The sequence below is a fragment of the Tachysurus vachellii genome, chromosome 3 (genome assembly GCF_030014155.1).
Source record: "Tachysurus vachellii isolate PV-2020 chromosome 3, HZAU_Pvac_v1, whole genome shotgun sequence".
Classification (NCBI taxonomy): domain Eukaryota; kingdom Metazoa; phylum Chordata; class Actinopteri; order Siluriformes; family Bagridae; genus Tachysurus; species Tachysurus vachellii.
The window spans coordinates 16865940-16893183 of record NC_083462.1 but is presented as its reverse complement, the minus strand read 5'-3'; the positions used below and the strand labels follow the sequence as shown (position 1 = coordinate 16893183).

General features: G+C 39.6%; 1 protein-coding gene, 1 long non-coding RNA gene and 1 pseudogene across 3 annotated transcripts; 1 reads left to right on the top strand and 2 right to left on the bottom strand.

The window, feature by feature from the left end:
* Positions 1-1585: 1585 nt before the first annotated feature.
* On the bottom strand, positions 1586-11775 carry LOC132843008 (G-protein coupled receptor family C group 6 member A-like). Of its 2 annotated transcripts, none has more exons than XM_060866042.1 (6): positions 11468-11775; positions 11064-11355; positions 9546-10340; positions 7479-7685; positions 3260-3377; positions 1586-3174 (listed from the first exon to the last, which is right to left on the bottom strand). In XM_060866042.1, the coding sequence occupies exons 1-6, from the start codon at positions 11656-11658 to the stop codon at positions 2018-2020; spliced, it is 2760 nt and encodes a 919-aa protein (XP_060722025.1). In that variant the 5' UTR covers positions 11659-11775; the 3' UTR covers positions 1586-2017. The 2 variants fall into 2 exon arrangements, with proteins under 2 accessions (XP_060722025.1, XP_060722026.1); XM_060866043.1 differs by having other exon boundaries at positions 11064-11267; positions 11468-11528.
* A 2335-nt stretch (positions 11776-14110) lies between these two features.
* Positions 14111-24021, bottom strand: LOC132842258 (uncharacterized). The gene is made up of 5 exons (XR_009648010.1): positions 23919-24021; positions 23660-23742; positions 23285-23440; positions 22819-22920; positions 14111-14583 (listed from the first exon to the last, which is right to left on the bottom strand). It is a non-coding gene; the product is annotated as an uncharacterized LOC132842258 (long non-coding RNA).
* Positions 24022-25225: 1204 nt separating this feature from the next.
* LOC132842412 (uncharacterized) lies at positions 25226-26183 on the top strand (annotated as a pseudogene).
* Positions 26184-27244: the final 1061 nt, after the last annotated feature.

Below are 27244 nucleotides of genomic sequence, written 5' to 3'. Positions count from 1 at the left end.
GAGTGTTTGCTGATTTGTTATAATCTTTGCATTTTAATTACTTTTACTTATTCTAATACTGTTTGATTATTTGAAGGAGATTTTATTTCTAATTTAATTTTATTTTACTTTACATATCTTACACACATCTATCAGTATTACACTACTTTTAATAAAAACAAGGCCTCTCATTATGAGGACCCTGACAAGACAAAAAGGTCTAAGTCTGACTCCTTCATTTAAAGATTCAAACAATAGATTAGGTAGAAGAACTTGAAGAGGATCCTTTGTTCGAAGACCGAGGGACTTCTAAGGACACCAGTGTTCAAGGAAAGACCAACTCTGATAGTTAATCTTCTGTTTTTAACACTAACCTGTGCAAACTACAGTAGTGTTCACCATAACTGACACTGGGAATGACTGCTGTCCAAATCAGATCTCACACTTCTAAAGGCCATTGACATATGCAGGGCTAAAGAAATCACAAAAGAACACATCACAGTGATGGCAGCAACATCAGTAACACACTATGAACACGCAATTATGTAAAAGGGGTCACAGCCTGCACAGAGAAAAAACAGATTGGCAGAACATAAACAAATGGCAAAGCCAATAAGAGGACATGATCACATGTCAGGACATTGCCCTGCCTAAATGAGTATAGTGTGTAAAAAATGTGGCAAAAATAACCACTGAGCTAGCAGGAGTGGACACGCTGTTTATTGGTTCAGTTGTTAAGCCAAACAACACTGACACAGGCTGGCACACAAATGTGCATGTGGCAGGCACAAGTGTCAACTTCAGGCTAAACCTCAGGTGCTGAAGCAAATGTTATTCCTAAGAAAATCATTAATCGACTGCAGATTCCTGTAAATACACAGAACACAAAAACAGTGCTAATTTCATATGGAGGTGCCGCAACAAACCAGAAGGTGTCGCCAAACTACACGTGCAGACTAGAGACAAAACCACAGATAGGATGTTATTCGGTTCAAAAGCATCTGACATAGCCCTGCTTGGGAGACAGGCATGTGTGCAGTTAGACCTCATGAGAAAAGTTTAATCATTTGTGCTTCAGGTCATTATCATGCTGGAGGGTGAATTCTTCTTCTTCTTCAGCTATCTAACAGAAACCTACAGGTTTTGTGTTAAACAGATTGATATTTGGAGATATCCATGATTCCCTCTATCTGGACTTAAGTCTTAATCTCAGTTGAAGAGAAGCATCTTGACCTCTTCATAACTTAATCTATAGCCCAAGCTTGTGAACACTTGCCACTTGAGGTCTTCTAAGGTCTGGGGATGTGCTTGTATTTCTGAGCCACTTTTGTAGAATGTTAAAAACCTTATACATACAGAAACAGAAAAAAGCTTTCTAAAAATATCAGTTTAGACTGACTCATGCAGTTTGATTCTCAGTTTTAGTACATTTCTTCTCTAGGAAAAAACTCCTGCATAAGACATCTGTAAATGAATATGAGCATTTCATGTTAACTTTATACATCGAAAGAAATGATTATAGTATTGAATAATATTGTCATATATAGAAAAACTTACTATTGATATGTTAAAAATGATTGTAAACAAGTCTTCCTAAACACAAGTCTTTAGTTAGAAGTCTTTATTTTTAATAAATTCTTTAAGTTAATCTTGTGTGACTCATGCTTCATCCTATACAATTGTCCACAATAAACATCCCCACATTCAATTAAATGATATTTTATTTGTACGGCACTTTTATCAATGGATATCTCAACGCAGCTTTACAGAAATATAAAAATATAGAATTCAAATGACTTTATACACACATGCTTACTAAAATGTAAATCAGACTGAAAGCATCGCTATGTGTCATTTTTATGTTAAAATGAAGGCCTCAATTGCACCACTGTACATCACATCAGTATATTCACATTCATATTCATGCTGGATTTTCCATTATTTTTTCTGGCAAAATGCAGGATTAGAGTATTTTAAACTCATTGTCCTTTTGCATATTCATGACTAATTTGTTGACCAACATTACCGATGTAGTGGTTTAGAAGCTCATTGTTCTTCTACGTCTAATGGAAAGAGTATTCTGATACCAGACTAGTGCAGTAGTGATCTGTGCTCTATTCGTTATTGCTGTAATATCTGCAATATTAAGCTGCTCTGGTGACGCTGTGCTTGGTAACTTTGAGTCCACAGAGCTGCTGATGTTTAATCCATTTTGCCAGCCTGATAGTGTTGCAGACACTGGGTTTGGTAATGGAAAGGAATTCACTGAACCATCTATGGAAAAGCCTATTGCTGAATCTGAAACTGTGTCTATTGACTGGCTGCTAGTGATATGCAATGCATTTTCATGTTCAGCCTTCTCTAAGATAACCTTAAACCACTTTGGGGCGAAGTGGCAGAAGATGACTCCGTAATTGGAAACCATGATGGCTGAGATCTGAGTAATAGGCCTCAGTTCATGCTGTGTGATAAAGACTGGAATAAAACAAAACCAAGCCAACAGATGGATGATCATGCTGAAAACAATAACGTCAGTCTCTTTATCTATGCCTTTGAAGGCCAACAGGAAACACGCTACAGCTAGAACTGCGATGTACGTATGCATGGCCCCAAAGGCGATCATAGATGCACCTTGGGTACACAGATGGCTCATGGTTAGTGCAGTTTTTGATTCAATCTTCTCAACACGTGGCTGATCAAATACAAACCAGAAGATGCAAATGAGGCCCTGAATAGCATTCAGGAGGACTATGAGGAGACATGGCTTATCAAACCTTTGCAATCTGTGCTGTGTGTATGGATCACAGGCCATATAAGCTATGAAGGTGTGAAAAGCTTTTGTCAGAATGCAGGACACACACAGTGTATATCCAAAGGCATACATTGCCTGTTGTGCTATGCATTGATTAATGCTTGGTCTGCCTAAAAATATTATGATGCCTACAAAACTCACAATAAGACCGAATTTCATAACACAAGAATATTTGAAAGTGTCTCTGATGATGGGATTGTCCCTGTGTAAAACAAAAAAGATGAACGAGAAGATCAGGAGCAGTACGCCTATTCCTGTTCCAACCATCACCACGATGGAATACGGATCAGACCACTTCAAATACCAGACCTTCCACTCTTGACATTCTGTGGAATTTGGAGGAGAAGTTGTCCCATTTGGACATTTTTGACAAGTGTCTTGATCTGTGGAGAGAAAACAACGGAATGGAAAATGTGTGATTTCAGATCTTTTCAAAGTCAAACCAGAGGCCACAAATTTACAACTTACCTGGCAGGTTAGAAAAGAATCCTTCGCTGCAAACAGTACAGTTATAGCAACAGGAAACATCTGACACACTCTTCCATGTGCCTGGGGGACAAGTTTCAGAACACCTAGACCAGGGCACCTAAATGAAAAAACAGAAGATTGCATAATTATTTATCCTGCTAAGACTTTACCTCATATGTTTTTACAACCGGCAAATAACTAGTGATTATTAGTTTATCTATAATGTCCTTTGGCTTTGTGCAATTTCTAGTAGATCAAAAGAATTGGCAATACAACTTCACAGTGTGTCCTGGGCTCTCAGGGAGATCAGTGTTTAAATTAATTTTGTATGTGTTTTAAGCTTTAAGGTTATCTATAAGCTAGCATGCTATACAATGGTTGAATCCTGTCATTCTTGCTAGGGCTCACATCCATGGTACTAACTGTCAAATATGGCTTAGCTCAGGCTGTGAGTTTAGCTAAACATTATCAATTAAAAAGGTGAGTCCAATAAATAAGTCCCATCCTGACTTCCTGTTGTGGACATTATGTCAACATGTTACAATAGAAGGCTTTATTTTTGTGACATATAAATTACAGCACAGTGAAATTCTTTCTTCACATTTTTACCAACTTTTAGTCAGAGTGCAGAGTGCGGGGTCAGCCAATATACAACACCCCTGGAACAGAGAGGATTAAGGGCCTTGCTCAAGGGCCCAACAGCTCAAGCCGCAGCACTACCAATCGAGATTTTAGTTGTCTGGATGTCTGATACCTTTTGGTCAGGGGCAGTGGTTTAGGCTCTTAGTTGTTGGTCGAAGGGCTGTATTCAAAATGTATCAAGAGAAATCCTGACTGCTAATTCTATGTAATCTTAAACACACAGGATGACTGCACAGGATGTAAGATATAAAGCGAGGAGTCTCGCTGCTCTTATAGCCTCTTTCCCCTCTTATAGCTTCACATGACCCATGCGGATCAGTTTGGGAATGGTTTGCATCCTACCCCGAAGGACGCTCATATCAGGTAACATGGAGGGGAGTGACATCTGCTCCACGCAGACTCTCCACTGGCGTCCCACAGGGCTCAGTACTTTGTCCTCTTCTTTTCTCCCTGTATACTCACTCTCTTGGTGAAGTTATTTCCTCACATGGGTTTCCCTTTCGGAACTCAAGCTGCGTCGAAAGGCTATGGGAACGCCCTCCTGCGTGACCGCGTTCTGAACCACGTGTGTAATCAGACCAATAGGCGTTGGGACGTGACGTTGTCGGCGGGCGACGTTGCGTAAACAGGAAGCTACAAATGGCTGCGAGATGGACAAGACGCTAGCTTCTGCTCGTTCAGGTAAGCGTTGTGTTTTTCTGATCGAGTTATGGCTAGCAGACAGAATTTCCGTAAGTGTGTTTATCCGTGTCCCCGTTTCATTACCGGGAAGGATTCGCATGATCGGTGTGTTGTTTGCTTGGGAGTGGAGCATGCACAATCGGCTCTCGAGGGAGTCGATTGCTTGCATTGTAGCCGCATGGCTATGCGCACGCTTCGCTCTTGGAGAGCGCTCTTTGAGAAGAGCTCTCTCGCTCGCGGCTCCAGTCCCGAACTTGCTAAGGCAAAGCGGCGCCGGCGTTCGTGGGGCTCGCAGGTCGATTTAGCAGCGGGATTGGAGTCGGATGAGTCCTCTCCAGCCTCGTCTGCTGAATCGAGCTCCTGCTCTCGAGGAGAAGGGCGTGGCCCCAGCTGCTCTGAGTGGGTCAGAGGCCAGTCCCGAGGGGGTGGTTCCCCTGAGAAACTTTCTGACAGCTTGGGAGGAGCTGCCAGGAGTCTCCCGGTGGGTCCTGCAGACCATAGAGGATGGCTACACGGTTCAGTTCGCGTCCTCTCCTCCCCGTTTCAATGGGATGTGTCCCACCCTGGTGGGACCCGAGCAGGCTCTGGTCCTGGAACGAGAAGTGCGCACACTCCTGAGGAAAGGAGCCATCGAGGTGGTCCCCCCCTCGGTTCGAGAGTGTGGTGGGAAGGATGGTGGGTTGCGTCCCATTCTAGATCTACGCTCCTTGAACCGCTCTCTCAGGAGGCTCAGGTTCAGGATGCTCACCCTCAAGGAGGTCATGACTCAGATCAGGTCCGGGGACTGGTTCGTCACAATAGATCTGGAAGACGTGTACTTTCATGTTTCCATCCTCCCTGCACACAGGAGGTTCCTGAGCTTAGCTTTCGGGGGTGAAGCTTACCAATATCGGGTCCTCCCGTTCGGCCTAGCACTCTCGCCCCCCCACACTTTCACAAAATGCGTCAATGCAGCACTGACCCCACTGCGGCTCCAGGGCATCCGCATTTTAAATTACCTCGACGATTGGTTGATTCTGTCTCAGTCGGAGCGCCAGGCGATTCATCATCGAGATGTCGTCCTCGCCTGCATGAAGGTGCTTGGGTTTTGACTAAACGGCAGCAAAAGCTTGCTCTCTCCAGTGCAGAGAACCACCTTTTTGGGCGTGGTACGGGTCTCGGCCAGGATGCAGGCACGGTTGTCGCCTGCTCGGGTCGAAGTCATCCTCACCTCTGTCAGGAGAGTGCAGGAAGGCCAGCCACTCACTGTGAAGCAGTTCCAGAGGCTGCTGGGTCTCATGGCAGTGGTGTCCAGAGTAATCCCGCTCGGCCTCCTGCACATGAGGCCCCTCCAGTGGTGGCTCCGGGGCAGAGGGTTTTCTCTCAGGGGAAACCCTGTGGCTCCGGGGCAGAGGGTTTTCTCTCAGGGGAAACCTATATCGTACCATCAAGGTCTCACGCGTGGATGTTTGGAACGTTCTCTTACCACTGCAGTGCTGATGATACACAACTTATTTTCTCTTTCCCACCCACAGATGCCACAGCTTCTGACAGGATCTCAGCATTTCTGGCAGAAATTTCATCATGGATGACTGCTCATCAGTTAAAGCTCAATCCTAGCAAAACTGAACTGCTGTTCATCCCAGGTGATTCATCCCCAGGTCATGATCTTGGTATATCCTTGCACAACGATCTGATCTCCTCTTCAGCCACAGCTCACAACCTTGGGGTAACCATGGACAATCAACTGTCCTTTTCCTCTCATGTTGCTAATGTTACTCACTCATGTCGGTTTCTTCTCTACATCATTAGAAGGATTCGGCCATTTTTGTCCACACAGGCTGCTCAGGTACTTGTTCAGTCTCTTGTCATTTCTAGACTGGATTACTGCAATTCACTGCTGGCAGGTCTACCTATGAATGCAATCCGTCCTCTGCAAATGATCCAAAATGCAGCTGCCCGGCTTGTTTTCAACCTGCCAAAGTTCTCGCACACCACCCCGCTGCTGCGATCCCTCCACTGGCTTCCGGTAGCTGCACGCATCAGATTCAAAACACTGATGCTGGCCTACAAAGCCAAAAATGGACCAGCTCCCTCTTACCTCAAAGCCCTCATCACTCCTCGCACTGCACCCCGCACCCTCCGATCTACCAGCACTGCTCGACTGGTTCCACCATCTCTCAGGGTAAGAGGCAAGTATACTACAAGACTCTTCTCTGTTCTGGCACCAAGGTGGTGGAATGAACTTCCCCTAGAGGTCTGGACAGCTGAGTCACTGGCTATTTTCAAGCGGCGGTTGAAGACCTACTTATTCAGGAAACACTTCAAATAGCACTTCTTTCCTTATCTTTTGCATTTAAAAAAAAACCAAAAAAAAACCCACCTTTGACACTTTTTCATTGTAACTTTGAATAAATGTTTTAAACTCATGGTATCTTAAGTATGTAACTTAGTGAGCCAGCATTAATGTATTTCATGTTAGAGATTTAAGCAACACTGTGCATTTAAATGTATTACTTTTACCTTTTTTAGATTTAGATCCAGATTTGCAAAGAATCTTTTAAAACTTACATTTAAATTTAGTACTTTATTTTTTTGTAGAATTTATTGTATACATTATTGCTCTGTCTATCTATCTAACTATCTCAATTCAGACTCTGATGTTCATATCCCAGAATTTCTAACTTTCACCAGTTTACATAAGTCTTTACTTAATTAATAAATAATTTAATTTCTTCTGCTCTTTTTTGGTTCATCTTTATCTACTTCAACAGGAAAGAAGAAAGGGTACACTATATGGAGGTTATTATGTACAAAAGATTGTCTAAATAAAAAAATCTACATTATATAATGTATTGAAATTGCATAAATTAATTTTTTTCCCCATCATATTGCATAAAATTTCATTTGATCTCACCGTGTTGTTGGTCCATTGGATATTGCTCTCATAAACCTCCACATCTCTTTTGCTTATGAGGTATTTTCCCACCACTCTTGCTTTTCGACCATTTCCGGTATTTTTCCACATTATGAGGTCATAGCCATTGTCAAAATCACCATTGTTATTAAAAAAATAGGTTTGGTTGTCAAGGGTGAAGTTTATCTTGCGCAGAATGGCCACTAGCTGAAAGATAAAAAACACCATAGATATAACCTGTAGCCCAGATCACTGCTCAATTCTGTTTGACAAGGTTTAATTATTTATAATAGCAACTCAGACATTAGTAGAACTGCCAAAATGATGTATTTATTAAAGTGCACAGTTACTGGTAATAGATGTTTATATAACACTTATAGAAGGATTCTCCAATATCAGCACTTAACACCAGTATATCGTCGCTGTTGGGCGGAAACCTCGTATGTCCAAATTTGGTCAATTTCATATTTTTTCACATATCGATGCTATTGGTCAGTCCCCACATGGGTCTGTTATTTTAAGTTATTAACCAATCTAAAGCCTTGAAAATAGCTTGAGCGCAAATCTCTTAACTCCATTGGACACTTCAACTGTCTGAGAAACCTCGTAACTCCACCTCTTCTTCACTCCGCGGGAGAGCTTCGCGGCATATTTCTCCTCAAGATTAAGAGTCGCAACGAATCAACACGTCTTAAAGTGATATCTAAAGTGATTTTCGTGGGGCTCAAAGAAAAAAAATCTTGACCCGCCGCTAGTTCTGGTGCTCATCTGAGGACAGGAATTTAGCGCAAGACAATCCACTGCAACGCGGACTAAACCCTGTCCATTGCAGATACGATAGGATTGTATCTTACAATGTCAAGGCAAACTGTTATGTTCAACAAGTAGCTGCCTTTGCCGTCATGCTCATCACTTTAAGCAAGCTGGCTGGCTTTTTGTCTTGTTATTATAGGTAAACATGCCGTATAACGTAGTGAAACGATAATTTGACCTTCTATTAATTTAATTTTTTGGGTGAACTATTCCTTTAACTATGATTTTATCTATGTTTATCTGTGTTATTGATGTATTTTAAATATCTATTTCTTACTATTTATTACTGCTTATTATACATGTTCATTGACGTTTTAAATTTTTTTTATAATATAATATTTGAATTAAATTGAATGTTTTGGATACCACTATTAAATTATTGTTTTTATTATTATTTTACTGACTTTAAGTCAGCCTACTTATAGACAATGCCTCTCTTGGCACTGTGCATGTAAAACACTGTTTTTTTAGACACTAACAAGTGAAAATAGTTAGGTTAGATACATTTGAGTAGGCCTGCTTTGTTAAAAATCGATAGTTGTAATGCTTCTGTGCAGAAAGAAACCCGTGAGCCACGAAGGGACGTTTGCGAGCAGATTAGACTAATTTCCACCTATTAGACAGCCTAATCAGCTTATCGTGTTTTGTATTGCATCACTTATAGCTCTTAAACCTTTAAAATAGAGTTTAGGAAGATGTATGTAACTATAGTCATTAGCTTTGGTTAACTATTGAAGCCTTGTCTCTTGTCAAAAGGCTCAACATGACCGCAGACTTTATTGAACACTGCTGGCAGCAGCGATGTCTGTGTCCGTACCATTCTTATCAATGACAGCATAATCTCGTATCTCCCTGCTCCCAAGTCAAAAAGCTTGTATCTCCGATAAAACATGACTTTGCGAAAATGATGTGTTAATGTTGGTACACAACAGTATATGATAGCAATATAAGGTATAATAACAACTTTAATGATACAATGTTTAATAACTCAAAAAGAAATGGTGTTTTTTAATTTCCTGAAAAATAATGGTTTTGGAGACGAGGATTCCGCCCGACAGCGACGATATGCTAAAAAGTATATAGAAATGCAGTCTATAGCTGAGAAACTTCATTCATGGACATTCCACCTTGCTTACTGTTGATAAATTGCTGATGTACAATAGACAAAATAGTTGGCGAAGTGCTGTTGTAGGAAAATAATCAACTGCTGGGTAACTATTTGATTGTAAAAGCTCATCCCTGACCTTGATTTACCTTCTCTGTTGGAAAGTTTGTATCTCCAGGACAGGCAGTTTCGTTACATTCAAGAATCTTATTGATGGCATGAGCTACGGCATAGACTGCAACTCTCTGACTATAGGTAGCGGTGAGATCCATAACATTGAGCAAGAAGTCATCGTTCATCACCTGGGGGTCGGTCACATTGCAAGTAGATGGACGTGTGTTGTTAGAATTTGGAGCAGGAGGACATTTGAATCTTATATTCTTGTACTCCATGATGAAATCATTCTGTCCTCCTGTGCTTGGCTGAAGGTTCAGGAGATAGTCATTAAAGCCTGGAATCTCACCAGTGACAAATGTAAAACCTAAGATATCTCCTACTTTGTTTATGTCCTTCATCTTCATTAAGGGTCCTGCCATAGACCAGGCATCACTGGCTATCCAGGTACGAGTAGTGTTTGTCCTAATCATCTCTTTAAAGAGCATTTCCACCAGTGAGGGTCTTAAAATGAGCAGCACAATCTTGGCACTGGAAGATCGAATGCAATCAGCTGCCTCTTTAATGCTCTTCTCAGGCATATGAATGGTTGGTATCACTTGTTTAAATTCCACACATACTTTTACTTCTTCTGCAGCCAGCAGAAAGTTCTCAAGCGCCGCATTGCCGTAGTCATCGTCCAGCGTCACCACCCCAACCCAGTTCCAGGAAAAGTGCCTCAGGAGCTTTGCCAGTGCTTGTGTCTGGTATATGTCGCTTGGAATAACACGTAAGAACGATGGGTAACGCAGCTTGTCACTTAGTGTGGGTGCCGAAGAAGTGCAACTGATCTGTGAAATGTTAAGACGTGAATATGGACAAATTAAGCACAAAAACAGACATCAGACAAACCACATTCTGGAAAATACATGTGAAAATACTTTTTTACATTTATTTATTCTGTTTGGATCACAAATAGCTAGACTAGAGAAGTAAATAAGTAAACTATAAAGTAAAATGGTATTCTAGTAAACAGGTAAAAGTTTAAACTATTGTTCCAATTAAAAATGTGAATTATTTCCATATTAGAGCACATTGTTAAGAGTTTTATTCTTCACCCACAGCAATGCCTTCTTAAATTTCTAGTAAAGCATAAACAATAATACTAACTGTGTTTGTGTGTGTGTATAGATAGCTAGATAGCTAGCTAGCTAGATGGATAGATAGCTAGCTAGCTAGCTAGCTAGCTAGATAGATAGATAGATAGACTCCATACATTAAATGTCTAATATGTTATGTCTAAAATATGTTTACTTACTAATCAATCAATGAGACTGTGTCTAGACTTGTGTCTTGTTTTCACTGTACTATTTTAACTGGTACCTGTTAGTGTTTTTAAAGGTGTCTGAGAACATGTTAAAAATGACAAAACACCTTCAACCTTAAAGTGACGTAAAGGTGAGAAGGAATAATGATTTAAATAATAACTTTTCATACAGCAGAACATTTTGTGTACATTACAATACTCCTAACTATGAAATAAGTCCCTTCACTACAATACTTCTCAGTATTACCTGAGGAATCATGTAGAGACTGAGCATTTTGGCTACAGCAATAGATAATTCCGAGTATCTTTCTCCCAAAAATGCCTTCACGGGTGAATTAAAGTTTGTGTAGTCCGAGAGAACAGGAAGAGACCCATTAACTGCAAGCATGTGCTCCACACAGTGTAAGGCTTTAGATGCACATGCACATGGATCACACATCAGATATCCCAGCTGAAGTCCAGGCAGAAAACTCGAGTTATTGATAGTTTCAATGGTTTGAATTATCGCCAAAGACTGTACAAAGGATATTAGATTCAATCTGAAAAAGGAGAAAGTTAATAACTCACAAGAGAATTAAAATGTGTGGATTAGTCAACGGTCTGAATTTTACTATATATCTAATATGGATAACACTACAGTCTCATACTCACTCTTCACATGGTGTGAACGGACGATTCGAGGCATAAACATTAGCAAGCTTTGAGTGAACTGAGCTGAGAATCCCGATGACGATATCCCCGGGTAAATAAGCTCCACATAGTGACGGTGTAACATCACAGAGTTCCGAAATACCAGAAATCAGGGTTAGTCCAAGCAGGTAGTGATAGAAATAAGAACCCATGTTGAAAATACAACAAAAACCACATCTGACATTTGATATATTGTCCGATATATCAGGTTTGACCGAACTGAAATACAATCTGTGGGAATTTTCTGTTCCATCTTATGCATGACTTGCGTGAGAGAACATGACAAACCAGTTTACAGCAGAGGAGGTGTACGAGCAGGAAACACGTCTTCTGTACAGAAGAATAAAAGTTTTAAATACAATGTTAATATTATTCCTTTAGCTATTCTTTAACTCCCAGATATAGATATATAGATATAAACTGCCTGAAATAATAATATGATGAAATCTTTGTCAAAGGCAAGCAATGGGTGTGTGTGTGTGTGTGTGTGTGTGTGTGTGTGTGTGTGTGTGTGTGAATGACACAATGAACACCACTGGAATTCAGGCGTGATCAGACAGAATAATTTGAGTGACATAACTATTTTATCTGTAAGCGCTATACGAAAACACAGTAAGACTTGTCAGGAATGACAGAATAACAAAACACACAGGATTTATTAATAAAAACATTGAAACATAGACAGGGAAAATGTCACGCGAACATAGAACATGACAGCAAAAACAAACCTTGAAAAAACAACTAAACAACACGTTAAATAACACAACACAAAGATATAAATAAAGGGAAGGGAAAGGAAATTAATCAGCATGGTAATATAAGAATTATCTTAATATTTAGATTATTAAGATTAATATGAAGTCAAATTGTGTTATTTTGAGCTGCTTATTTTAGGTGGGTTACACCGCAGATAGCACCCAGATCAAGAAGATCAACACAACATTCCTCCAGGTCCAGGGAGCTACATAGAACAACACAGAGATAAGGACTGAAGTAAGTTAGTCCTAGACACATAAAGTGCATCTGTACAACCTGGTGTACACAGTGTGAAACACAAGACAAGAAGACGGTGTGAGACACAAGACAAGATGACAGTGTAGGACAAAAGACAGTTAAGACAATAGACAGTGCAAACAAACAATACAAGACTCCATAATCAACTCCATAATTCCATAATCTTTGAAGGTCTCAAGGATCACTATGACACTGATGGGCCCAGTCAAGGAGAACACTAAACATGTTACTTATTTAAACATAAAGCAGTCCATTTTTTCCTTTGTCTTTGCTGAATTGTTGAATATTGTAGATACCTGATTCACTTACCATCATTACTGATATTTATGATATTTAGTCACTGAGTAAAATATTTACATTTTACTTTACACGGTTTGGCAGGTGCTTTTATCCAAATTGATTTTTTATGTCCAACATTTTATCAGTGTGTGTTACCTGGGAATCTGTTTAATTTATTTATCATTTATTTTCCATTGCAAAAAAGATCCCACCATTTCAATATGCATTTGAGCCACATGAACATTGAATGTAGGAAAGTCTATGATTAGAATAACAATCAATTCTGGCCTACGGTAGGGTCATTTCTGGTTCACTGGGTTTGTTCATGTTTTACATGTGGCATGGCTATAGCTTGCCCGTAGCCCAGATCTAGTGGAGCGGTCCTGGGCTGGATAAAAGTGTAAGTTTTGGGTCAGATTAGGGTCAGTTCTGATTTATAAGGATGGTTTCTGGCTTATTAATGGCATTTGTGGCCAGGATCTGGTAAAAGAAGCAGGCTTGTAGTAGTGTCATAATTCCATGTGGTATGTGGGCCAGAATAAAAGTCAACTGTGGCCCAGATTAGGATCAGTTCTGGTTTATTTGGTTGGTTTATGGCTGATATGCGGCTTTACTATGGCTTCTTAGTGACCCAGATCTTTCAAACATTAGCAGACCGCCCAAGTGCCATCAATCAATGTGGTATATGGGCCAGATGAAAATGAAAGATGAAAATCATTTTTAGAGAAAACAATATCAGTTGTCAATAAAAAGTGTTATTTATTTATTGTTATAAAAATACTGTAAAAAATATAATCTACAATGGCGCAAGCACCAGTAACACTGATAGGCAGAAATTTCTCTTTTAAAAGAAAATCGGATAAACGCAAAAAGTTGTGTACACTCAAAAAAATTATATGTTGGATTTAATTAACCTTTTTATGTCAACAGGTGTTCCTGTGTGCTGTTGATTTTATTTTTTTTATATAAAGTTAAGTTTCTTGTTTAGATGAATTAACAATCTTGTTTTTAATTAAAAAATATTAACTCAATTAAGTTCAAAAATCATTTTTTTCTTTGCATTACTTTAATTGGTCAGTGCATTTTTAAAATGTACACATTTTTAACAGATTTTTACAACATCTATACACTGTGAACACTCTCACTGTTTTCTCTTACTATTTTAAGTAAAACAAATACACTGTAAATGCACTTATTGCATTCAAAAACATACCTTTTACAAATGTCCAACAAAAATTATTTGTTCAAAATCTGTATCTTTAAAACTGATTTCTGTTTTCTTATTATTAATGAAATTAGGTGGGTGAAAAGTCTCTCTTGCAGTCTGTGACTCCTTTAAATTGGGGAAAAATAAAGCATTTCTTTAAAACAAGATCAATAATGAAAAAAGTGTAACATGGTCAGTCCTGGAACAAATGTACTGTAACAAGCCAACAGTGTAACATCATTGAGGAAACATAAGTAGCACCTCTTGAACCTTACCTCAAGTACACTTACAAAAGAAGTTTATTTTTCAGGACATGGACCTTGTTTGACAGCTTTTGAAATGTTTCAAATGTGTATCTGAAGTCTTGTGGGTAGGCCAGGTTTAATGCATAAATTAGACCAAGCATCATAGAACACACATTGGCAATATTGTTTAGGTTTTCAAGTATTTTGACGCCTTCAACGATGATGCCAACATCTTGGTAAGGGTCTGTGACATGTGCCCCTTCAGGTTTGATGACGTAGATTTCTAGGGTGGTATTGCGCATCGAGGTTTGGGCTTCATCATGTTCAACATCCTAAAAAATTCAAATACAAAAATATGTGTAGCCTGCTTGGATATTATGTTTTATAACACAACATTGTTTGTATGTGATATATATATTTTGATGGATGAATGTATTGTTATGGCCCTTTAAGTTGCACCCTATCCTCAAGCATAGTTAATGGATGTCTTAAGCTCATTGGCTCAGGGCTTGATCTGTTAATTTGGATATGTGTGATTGGATGGGGCGGGTCTTTGTCGTGAGGAGTTGACGACGGGAAGAGAGAGTCGGACATGTTGTTTGTTTTTTTTGTGCTGGAGAGACACGTGGAGGTGTCGCTCATTAAACGGACCTTCCGAGGACTTTTTTTTTGTTTGTTTCTTTCCACCAGTTGGTACTGTCAGTGTGGCAGTATACAGTGTTCGATGGACACTTTGAAATAAATAGCGACTTTCGTGGAGCTATTTTTTCTGTTTTTTTTAATGGAGCATTTTGCCAGTTTGCTGCGGATTATAGGTGTTGTTCCCGAACTTTCCTTTTGCCACTGAGGTGAAAAGTGCTCATGTGTTTGATCCACGAACAAACACATGAGCACTTTTCACCTCAGTGGCAAAAGGACTGTGAGTAAGTTTTTTTTCCCGTTGTTCTATCGATTAAAAAGAAGGGGTGAAATAGCTTGTCGCCACAACGCTCACAAGCAGCGTACAGGCCTGCAACGTTTTTTTTCCTCTTTGTTTTGCTAATTTGGTCATGACCATAACATGTTTCAGTGAAAAACATTAGTAAGGTTGAAGATAGTAAGCTCATTGCGAATTCTAAGTGGTTTTGTTAATTAATAAAGGAAAAAATATTGTTTTATTCGTCTTCTGTCATGCGATTTATTTACTAAATGACTATTTAAGTATTGTTGGTCACACGGCTAATTTTCTTTGTTTAAATTCAATATATACACTGTGATTGGTGACTTGCTTAAGTTGTTTTTTGATCTAGTTAACGAACCCAGAGTGCTCTTATCGTAAAGGGTGGGATAGGAGTGCTACATATAAAATGGAGGCACCGCTGGGATAGTTCATTTTTTTCCCTTAAATTTTGGCAGTTTCAGATGCTGTTTGTGTAGTTAGTATGGCGACATCCCTAGAACTTTCAAAGCCTGAGTTGATTGAATGGTGTAAAGGACTAGGAGTTGACCCTTCACATGCTCTGATTATTTGTGGTGTACCAACTGAGGCAGATGTCTCTATTATAGAAGATATTGTCCAGACAGTGAAGGTGTTTGGAAGAGTTAGGGTTAGGGGTGATAAGTACAGTTCTCAACTGAAATGTCACTTGGTTCTGTGCGAGTGTCTTTACCCTGTAGACCCAGAACGTACTCCTCCTGAGATTAGACCTGCCCAGGGTGAACCCTGGAAAACAATATTGTTGACTCCATTGGTGAGTGCTCCTGAGCAATTTTCTGATAAACTTAGCAGATTATTGAGAGAGGAGGGAAAGACAATGGATGATGTTAGAGCCCTTTTCCCTCAGGGAACTGTTTCAGGTAGCTCCCCTGATAGTATTATTAGGACAGTAGGAGATCTGCTGGGGAAAACTATGAAACCACCCATTGAGAGTAACACATTTAGACGATTGAGAGCTTTCTCAGGGAAAACTCCCACACCGCCAGGTGAGGAGAATTTTGACCATTGGCTTGACCAAGCCCAATTAATGGTGGAGGAATGTAGCTGTTCAGACCGAGAGAAACGTTCCAGAATTGTTGAGAGCTTGAGAAGGCCTGCCCTAGACATTATTCAGGCAGTGAGGTTGAATAATCCAGAAGCTAGACCCTCTAATTACCTACAGGCATTGGAAAATGTATATGGCACTTCTGAATCTGGAGAGGACCTGTATTATGCTTTCAGAAATTTACACCAACAGGCTGGTGAAAAGATTTCAGATTTTTTGCAGAGGCTGGAGAGATCCCTTCGCAAACTTGTGCAGAGAGGTGGCATAGCACCTTCAGGAGTGGATCAAGCTAGATTAGAGCAGCTCATCAGGGGCTCCTTAGAATCTGACCTGACGCTAGTACATCTCCATCTTAGGGAGAGAAAACCGAAACCTCCTACATTCTTGCAGTTGATGAATGAACTCCGAGAGGAGGAAGAGAATAAAGCCACTCGCCACAAGCTACATGCTTCCGTAAGGCAGGGCCGAACGGAATTCAGAATCTACTGAAATTCAGGAGTTAAAAAATGAAATCAAAGTTTTGACCTCCAAGCTTGATGGGTTAACAAAAAACAGAGACACCGAACGCGCGACAAAAAGTAAAAGCCTTAAACCATCAGCTGAGTCCAGAACAGAAGGTGATGTTCAAGTTTTGCAGAAACAAATGAAACGGCTTAACGAGCAGCTCAGTGTATGGACTGTGGCCCATCGTCCCATGGAGCGTGGAGAATCTAAATGGAATGAAGGCAAAAATCAGCCTACTCACCGTAAGAAGCACAGGTTTCATAGCGAATCATCTGAGTTCTTTTGCTACCGGTGTGGGGAAGATGGCCACATTGCCTCTCACTGCAATTCCCTCGAAAACAACCCAAAAGTGATCCACAAACTGATAAGTGCTCTGCGGAAAAATAAAAGTGGAAGAGATTCGGCTGAGACTACAGTAGCGACCAGGAACTGTTCAGTGCGGAGAAGCACAATACATCCTCACAGGTCCAATGTGATTCCGGAAGGATTAGTTGGTCCATCTCCTTTTGCTAAAGTAACAATTGAGATACAACACTGCAAGGCCTTGCTTGACAGTGGGTCTCGAGTCACCATAGTGTTTGAGAGCTGGTATAAGAAGCACCTATCTCATGTCCCACTACAGGCGCTGACTAACCTTGCTATCTGGGGTCTTAGTGATTCCACTTATCCTTACAGGGGTTATATTTCTTAGATTTAGCATTCCCTTTTAATAAGCAGTGTTCTAAAGAAAAAGTTACACTTTTGGCTTTGGTGTGTCCTGATCCCAAGAGTCCTGATCCCAAGAGTCCTGCTGTGTCTTTCATTTTGGGCACAAACGCCCCTAAGCTTAAGACCTTATTGGCCAGCTGTGAAGAGTTTACTGATCGCAGTACTATTCAGTCATTTCGGATACTCCCCTTTGAGTGGAACGTCAAAAGACAACCCGTTGAGTCACACTACTGTAGAGAAACTAAAGATGTGGTCGGTCATGTGAAATGGATGGGACCAGGCTCGCTAAACCTTCCACCTCGTAGTACTATCTATCCAGTATGTAGGGTTACACCCCATCAGCCTTTAGAAAACAGCATACTTCTAGTGGAGTCTACTGAAGTCAATAAACTTCCGGCCAGTGTATTGGTTCCCTGCTTGGTGATGACCTCATCATCTATCGATGTAACTAATTTCTCCTTACCCCTGCGGAATGAATCTCAGAAAGGAATATCTATTCCAATGGGTACTCTTCTTGCTCAGGTATTCACTGTAGACACATTAGCCGTACCTCAGAAATCCACAGCTACAGAAAAGACTTTGGATCCTTCCTTGTTCGATTTTGGCAGTTCACCCATGCCGGAGGCCTGGAAACGTCGTTTAGCCCACAAGTTGTCGGTGAGAGCAGGAGTCTTCTCCTTGGACGAATGGGATGTTGGATTGGCTAAGCGGGTAGAACACCACTTCAGGCTCATTGATACTAAGCCATTTCGTGAACGATGCAGACGAATCACTCCGGCTGATATAGAGGACGTCCGCTGCCACTTGCAAGAACAGTTGGCTGCAGGGATTATTAAAGAATCACGTAGCCCATATGCATCTCCTATAGTGATAGCTAGAAAGAAGAATGGCCAAGTGCGCATGTGCATTGATTATCGCACTTTGAACTCTAGAACCATCCCAGATCAGTACACTATGCCACGCATTGATGATGCTCTTGACTGCTTGACTGGTAGTAAATGGTTTTCTGTCCTTGATCTGAGAAGTGGATACTACCAAATAGCAATGGCAGAGGAAGATAAAGAGAAGACAGCTTTCATTTGCCAGCTGGGTTTCTGTCAATTTGAATGAATGCCACAGGGGATAACAGGAGCCCCGGCGACATTTCAACGTTTGATGGAGGCTGCAGTGGGAGATATGAGTCTATTGCAAGTGATTGTTTACTTGGATGATCTAATAGTGTTTGGGAAAACACTCGAAGAGCACGAAGAACGGCTCTTAAAGGTATTGGATCGGCTGGAGGAGTGTGGTTTAAAACTCTCGATTGACAAATGCCAGTTCTGACAGCCACAAGTAAAATATGTGGGACATATTGTTTCTTCTGCTGGTGTTGCCACCGATCCAGACAAAGTGAGGGCTGTACTAAACTGGAAGAAGCCCACTGATTTAAAGTCCCTTCGGTCCTTTTTAGGCTTTTGTGGATATAATCGTCGCTTCATTGCAAATTATTCCATTATTGTCAGACCACTCACTGAGTTAACGAAGGGCTACCCACTGGCTCAAAAGAAATGGAAAGTAAACAACCATAGTAGACAGCATTACTTTAAGGTGCGTGAGCCTTTTGCTGAAAGATGGGATGAAGCATCTCAGATTTTTGGGATGAAGTGACTTCATTTAAGAAAATCATACATTGCCTTACCAATGCCCCAGTGTTAGCCTTTGCTGACACCAGTAAGCCTTACATCTTGCATGTGGATGCGAGTCTTGATTGTTTGGGAGCGGTACTCAACCAACAATATCCTGAAGGCCTGCGTCCAGTTGCTTTTGCTAGTCGAAAATTGAGTCAATCGGAACGTAACTACCCGATTCATCAGCTGGAATTTCTTGCTTTGAAATGGGCCATAGTGGATAAGTTTCATGATTATTTGTATGGTGCTAAATTCACTGTGAGGACAGACAATAACCCACTTACTTATGTGACCACCACTGCCAAACTCAATGCTACTGGCCACCAATGGTTAGCTGCATTGATGACATATGACTTCAATGTACAATACAAACCAGGAAAAAACAATGTTGATGCTGACCTCTTGTCCAGGAATGCGCTGGACGGATCGGAAGAATGGGAGGTCATTCCACCTTCTGGCGTTAAAGCTCTGTGTCGACAGGTCTGCACTGGCAAGACCGATGTTGTTCCCCGACGTGTGGATCAGCATGGAGTTCCTCCAGATGCCCTCCCTGATGTTTTCTCATTTCCTACAAAACTAGAAATAAGCCCTCTTGAGCGGTTGAGTCAAATAGAATTAGTTCAAGCTCAAAGAGCAGATGCAGCCCTCGGAGTAGTATTAAAGTAGTTAGAGGATGGGAAATCCATTCTAGAATTAAGTTCGCAAGACAGAGAAGTTGTGATACTCCAAAGAGAGAATTCTAAAATCCTTTTGAAGAAAGGGTTACTGTCTTGCCACATTCAGAGGCATGGAAAAGAAGTGTATCAGTTGATACTGCCTGCTCAGTTCCGACCAATGGTCCTAAAAGCTATGCATGATGACATGGGTCATTTTGGAACAGAACGCACTATAGAGCTCATTAAGGACAGATTTTACTGGCCTCGAATGGCTTTTGACATCACTCAATACATCAAGAATTGTGGCAGGTGTGTTGCACGTAAAACAGTGCCCCAGAGATCTGCACCACTACATTGGATCACTAGTACTGGTCCCCTAGATTTAGTGTGTATAGATTTTTTTTTTTGTCCATTGAGCTTGACTCAACAGGAATTGGCAATGTGTTGATTGTGACTGATAATTTCACTCAATATGCCCAGGCATTCCCGACACTAAATCAAAAGGCACTGACAGTTGCAAAAGTACTGTTTCAGAATTTCTTTGTTCATTATGGACTACCAGCTCGGATTTGAGAGTCAACTCATTAAGGAGTTGCTAGGAATACCTGGAATCAAAAAATCACGAACCTCCCCATATCACCCTCAAGGAGATGCACAACCTGAGAGATTCAATCGTACCTTGCTGTCTATGCTGGAAACTCTCGACCCTAAAAAGAAAGCGAGATGGAGTCAACAAGTGAGCCAGCTTGTGCACGCATACAACTGTACTAGAAATGATGCCACTGGGTTTTCTCCATATTTTCTAATGTTTGGCAGGGAAGCAAGATTGCCTATTGATTTGTGCTTTGGAATATCTACTGATGGTGAAAACGAAATGAAGTATCGTCAGTATGTAGACACGATGAGGCATGAACTGAAAAGTGCTTATGAGCTAGCTGCAAAAGCTGCTTACAAAAACCATGAGAGAAACAAAAGACTCTATGACACCAGAGTCAGAAATCAAATTCTTGAAGAAGGTGATCGAGTACTAATGCGTAACTTGGGTCTCCCCGGGAAGCATAAGTTGCAATATAAATGGAATCCATTCCCTTACATTGTAGTGGAGAAGCTTCCTAATATACCTGTCTACCGAATTAAGCCTGAACAAGGGTTTGGTGTTGCAAAGACAGTACACCGTGATCACCTTCTGCCGATTGGGTACTTGGTAAGAATGCCTGTGGACAAGCAGGAACCGCCAAATGTCCGGCAACCAAGGACATGGGCCCAACGGGCTACCCTGTTGGAAGAGATTAATAAACAGGGCAAGCCTAAAAGTGAGTCAAAGGACTTGCATGAAGAGTGGAGTTCTGAATCTTAAGAAGAGGGTGGGTATCCTCCAATGCAATTTAGCTTTCCTCAGCCACAGTTGTTAGAGACCTCTCCTAAAGTTGATGATTTCTTAACTGTGCTGACTGATGCTGGTGCTAGGGATAAGAGTAGTGTCCCAAAAGTAGCTGAGACTGAAAACAGAGATGAATTGGTGACAGATGATGAAGGCATTCAAAGCACACCCTCTACCACCTGTCCAGGAACCGGTGGTGGACACTGAACTAGAGGGGGGGAGACGTCCTTTCTTCTAGTGTCTCGGATGAGGAGGTAGAACCTGTCCCTGATATCAGACCGAAAAGAGAAGTAAAGCCTGTTATTCGCCTTAGTTATGATGAGCCAGGAAAGCCAATAAATCAGCCAGTTAAAATAATACACAGAGGTATGACGATTCAAATTTCTTATCAGTAAGAAATCAGAAACACCTAAGTTTATTATAGTAATTTTCTTGTGGTCTGGAACAAAGCCATCCTGTCTTATTGAATTTTGCTGTTAACACAGATGTTAGGCCTATATTTTATCTCATGAGGACATGAGGACATTCTAGAAGGGGGAGGATGTAGCCTGCTTGGATATTATGTTTTATAACACAACATTGTTTGTATGTGATATATATTTTGATGGATGAATGTATTGTTATGGCCCTTTAAGTTGCACCCTATCCTCAAGCATAGTTAATGGATGTCTTAAGCTCATTGGCTCAGGGCTTGATCTGTTAATTTGGATATGTGTGATTGGATGGGGCGGGTCTTTGTCGTGAGGAGTTGACGACGAGAAGAGAGAGTCGGACATGTTGTTTGTTTTTTTTGTGCTGGAGAGACACGTGGAGGTGTCGCTCATTAAACGGATCTTCCGAGGACTTTTTTTTGTTTGTTTCTTTCCACCAGTTGGTACTGTCAGTGTGGCAGTATACAGTGTTCGATGGACACTTTGAAATAAATAGCGACTTTCGTGGAGCTATTTTTTCTGGGTTTTTTTATGGAGCATTTTGCCAAAGTTTGCTGCTGATTATAGGTGCTGTTCCCGAACTTTACATTTGCCACTGAGGGAAAAGTGCTCATGCGTTTGTTCGTGCATCACAAAGGCTATTTCCGAGTAACCTAAGTGGAATATATATTTTTTTTCCTTTGACCCTGGAGTCAAGACTGCGAAGGACTGTGAGTAAGTTTTTTTTTCCGTTCTATCGATTAAAAAGAAGGGGTGAAGTAGCTTGTCGCCACAACGCTCACAAGCATCGTACAGGCCTGCAACGTTTTTTTTTCTCTTTGTTTTGCTAATTTGGTCATGACCATAACATGTTTCAGTGAAAAACATTATTAAGGTTGAAGATAGTAAGCTCACTGCGAATTCTAAGTGGTTTTGTTAAATAATAAAGGAAAAAATATTGTTTTATTCGTCTTCTGTCATGCGATTTATTTACTAAATGACTATTTAAGTATTGTTGGTTACACGGCTAATTTTCTTTGTTTAAATTCAATATATACACTGTGATTGGTGACTTGCTTAAGTTGTTTTTTGATCTAGTTAACGAACCCAGAGTGCTCTTATCGTAAAGGGTGGGATAGGAGTGCTACATATGTAATTACATAAAATCCAGGTGAAAGTGGGAATTGGTATTAGAGATATGTTTAACAGGCTTAAATTACCTTAAGTAATTTGTACTCCTTCACGAGGTTTGAGTGGTCTTCATTCACATAAACAACGAGGGCTGTTAGGATGCATTCATGTCTTTTTTTGATGGGGACATCCTTAAAAGTGTGACCAAAAATCTATTATTAGCAGTTTGCTTATTCACAATTGCAATTTTTTTTACATTTTTTCCTTACTGGCTGATTTAACTCTGATGCTGCTGAAAAATATGGTAAAGCTATACACAAGTCTTGATATCAAAACAGTTTGCAATTTTTTTAAGAGTTCAGATGCAATACTCTCTAAATCCACCATCTTTTCACTAAGGTGGCTTATAGAGGGTTTTGTATTTGAACTCAGATATATGCCAGGCTTTAGATGCATTTCACAGAGGAAAAAAAAAGATTTCCTGAAAAGAGAAAAATATAACTGAAAGAGAGAGAAATATTGGCAGATCTAAAATGATGAGTTTAGAGAACAAACCTAATCCATAACTGACAGGATGTTGTTGATCTTCTGTCCTGCTGCTCCTCCTTTCTTTCTGAAAACACTGATGAGCTGAGTTGAGAAATGATCAAGCTGACTCATGAATTTGGACCCCAAAAGGATCGTTGTAATCCTGTTGAATTCCACAGACACCTAATACAGTTTTAAAACAACAAATCGCTATAATTAGTGTTACATTTGCAAAAGTCCTTACAGTATTATAATATACTAACAGTATGTCTTCACCAACACTTACAGATCACATACAACATTACCACAAATGAACCAACAAAATAAACGTGAATAATCCTTCAAAAATTTAAAATTACAACAACCATGTAAGTAATTATAGCTGATGTTACAGAGACTTACCTCATTAAAGCGGGCTGGACATCTGTTCTTAAATTCACCAATGAAAGGCAAATCTTCGACCACTTCATGCTAACCCTGGCCATCTGTTTACACATAAATGGGGAAATTGCTAATATTTAACAATTGAAAAATAGTAATTTTTCTTTTTTTGGGATAATTTATATTATATCAAAGTGCAAAAAGTGGAAAATATTACATAGGAACAAAAACAGAATGCAGAGTGATTAATAATAATGTGAAAACAAAGTAAATTACACACGTGAAATACATCTGGAAATCTTCTAATCTTAAAATCTGAAAATCTCAATATAAATCCAAATAAGTAAAGTATCTTAACTGTGGCTCCTCATAAACAAAAAAACAAACTGCACAAAATGGCGTTAATCAGTTTGAACCATGTGCGTTCTATCTGCGCATGTGCAGATATAGCTCCATCTGCTGATCAATTTACAGTACTGCAGAAGCAACCCAACTTTGTTTTATTCATTTAATTTAAGTGAATTGTGTAAATTTGAAAATTATGTTTTATAAATTTTGTCAAAACAAATATTTTCATTTTAATGCACAAACTTAATGATATAATTCAAATTTATTTAGATTCTCTGAACCAACAACAGCTGTGTTTCATTTTTTTGAGTGCATGTGATGATATCTGATATATATATGGAGGTATGATGTGTGATGTATAGACTTTTTATTAATTTTCTTTTGTTGAATGTTCTGCTGAATTTCCTGTTCATTGTGTCCTAAATCATACAGTCTCTGTTTTACACCATCAGACTTACTGACAATGTGTTTCCATGATTGCATGTGACTAGAAAAGAAAAAATGATGATTTTTTTTTTAACAGTTTTATTTAGTTATTTTCGTTAACTATTTTAAAATGATGATTTCTTCCTTCCTTCCATCTTTCTTCTTTCAACAGATCCTGAAAAATAAAAAAAAACATTTGGTTATTTAAATAAACTCAGTGTTGCAATCAGTATTTCCTCATTTATTATTAGAGTGATCTCTGTTACAGAATTCATTACTGATCCACTACAATCTCTGTGTTTTAGACAATGAAAGCGTGTCTCAGCTTAGTGTAATTAAGTTTATTCTACACTAACTGTGTAACATGACCTAATCTGCCCCCATAAACCACTTGTGGCTCAGGATATTCCTGAACGTTGCCCAAGATTTAGGGTTTTGTTTCAGGCACCACTCGATGAGCTCACATCACACAATGTAAGCAGTAATGAGTTTAAGATTCAATTTAAAACTCAGACAGTTATGAAAATTTATGACCGTGACATTTTCTCATTCTCTGACACAACTGAATAAGAGTAGAATTGGACAGAATTCTTACAAGCATGTATGGGATTGTACATTTGTTCCATTTAGACATTTGTTCCATTTGTTCCATTTAGACATCACTTTTTTTTACTGAGATCTCATTACAGCCACTGGACCAAATCAGACCACAGCTTCAAATCATCCAATCAGGGGTTGACTCTAAACTTGGATTTCTACTGAACTTCTAATGAATGTTCCTAACATCACTATCACTTTGTTTGAACAAGAACGATGATCACACTCTCTGTTGCTCTTTCCCTCTTAACATCAGGTGAGTTACATTTTTATATAAATCAATCGTATAAAATTATAAAAATAAAATTCATGACACATTTGACTTTATTACTAAAAACCATTAAACACTGTTTTTTTTTTTTTCCAGTGAAACCTTCATAACATCAAGGAGCTTTAAGTTATAAAAATAAAAAGTAGAGAAGATGCTAGTATAAAATGTGGTGTGTCCAGTGACAAAGCTAACCTTTTTTGGTTCAAACAGAGTTTTGGAAAGCTTCCTCAGTTGGTAGGGAGAGCATTGGGGAAAGATATCAGACTTAATGATGGACGCTTCAGTGTTAGTGATGTAAAATTGTTTAATCTCAACATTAAAAATGTAAAAGAAGAGTATACAGGAACATACATCTGTGTAGAAATGCTGGGCACTTCACCAGACTTTACATCTGGAACCCTTTTGGTTGTTGAAGGTAAACAGTTTTACTCTGATAACCTGCTAACTATAACCAATAACTAGCTCCAGATCAAGCCTTTATGTAGAATTCTCTGTAATTTTACACCACTTGTTATTTATCGTAAAATTTTTACTAAGTTAAAGATGAGAAGATTAAACGATTTCCTCCAGCTGTAACGGTGTTGGAGAACGGAGAGTCGCTCACACTCCAGTGTTCAGTACAAGCCATTACTTCAAGCTGTGAAGAACCGAGCATGTACTGGTTCAGACACGGCTCAGGAGAATCTGATCCAAGAATCATTTACACTCATGGAAACGCCAGTGATGAGTGTAAGAAGAGCTCTGAGGCTGGTTCCTCCACAGAGCTGTGTCTACACTCTCCCCAAGAGGAAGCTCACAACCTCTGGTAAAGAAACGCTCTACTTTGCTGTGGTTGAGTGTGAACAAATCCTCTTCGGGAATGGAATTATACCTTCAGAGAAAAGTAAGACCACTTCTTCATAAACAAATTTATATTTAAAATTTCAAAAATAAGTGTTTTAAAGCATCTGTATTTTTTCCATACAGGTTGTTGTTTCCAGATTCAGGTGGTGATCTATCTTTCCATGTTTAGAGTTCCCTTTCGAGGGAACTCGATGCTGCGTCAGTGCTGACGCTATGGGAACGCTTCTGTGAGGAAGTTGTGTCTGAAGCTCTGTGTGCACACACGCCATTTTAATGGCTCGGGAAGGACACGTGACGGAGTGATTATGTGCCAGCAAGTCCATATAAAGGGCATCTATATCACAGTACTCCAGCTTCTTTGTCTTCAGGAAGCGTTCTGTGTATGTGTGTGAATTGTTTGTCCTGTCTAAAAAGGGAGAGAAACAATATGTTGCAATCTAAGCATATTAACCCTCTGGGGTCTGACCAGTTTGTGACACTGGCAGAGGTTCTGACATGCTCTTACATTTGGTCTTTTTTCAGTTACTTCAAAACATATTAATGGCTAATATCTCACAACACTGTATTCAGCACAAACTGGGCTACAATATTCTGTAAGTAAAATGTATGTACATGTTTGTATTTTTAAGTAAATGATGTTTGTGTCGTTAGTAAAAAAATGAAAAAGAAAAGTTGCTGAAATAAGGCCAAGAAACACATACTAAACATTTGTTCACAAACAATAAAGTTCTCTACTCTTGTAGAGTTGAGAATTTGCTACAAAAAGATGTAAAACGTGTGTGAATAGCAGGTGATGGTAAAGGTAAAGGTGATGCAGACACATTCCTAAAAAAAAAAAACAACATAATTAGTCTCATCGTGTATTTTCCAAAGTACTAAGCAACACATTAGTAATAATAATATATAACTAATATATACTAATATACAATATAACAGAAAAATGGGTACATGTGGACGTACTCTTTTTTGTTCCCAGTTGCGTTGCTGCGTGCCCTCGTGCGAGTATCGGACGAAGGTGAACGTGTTGTAGCCACATTCCTAAAAAAAAAATCATAATTAGTATCATGTATTTGCAAAGTACAAAGCAACACACCAGTATTACTAATACTGAGAACATAAAA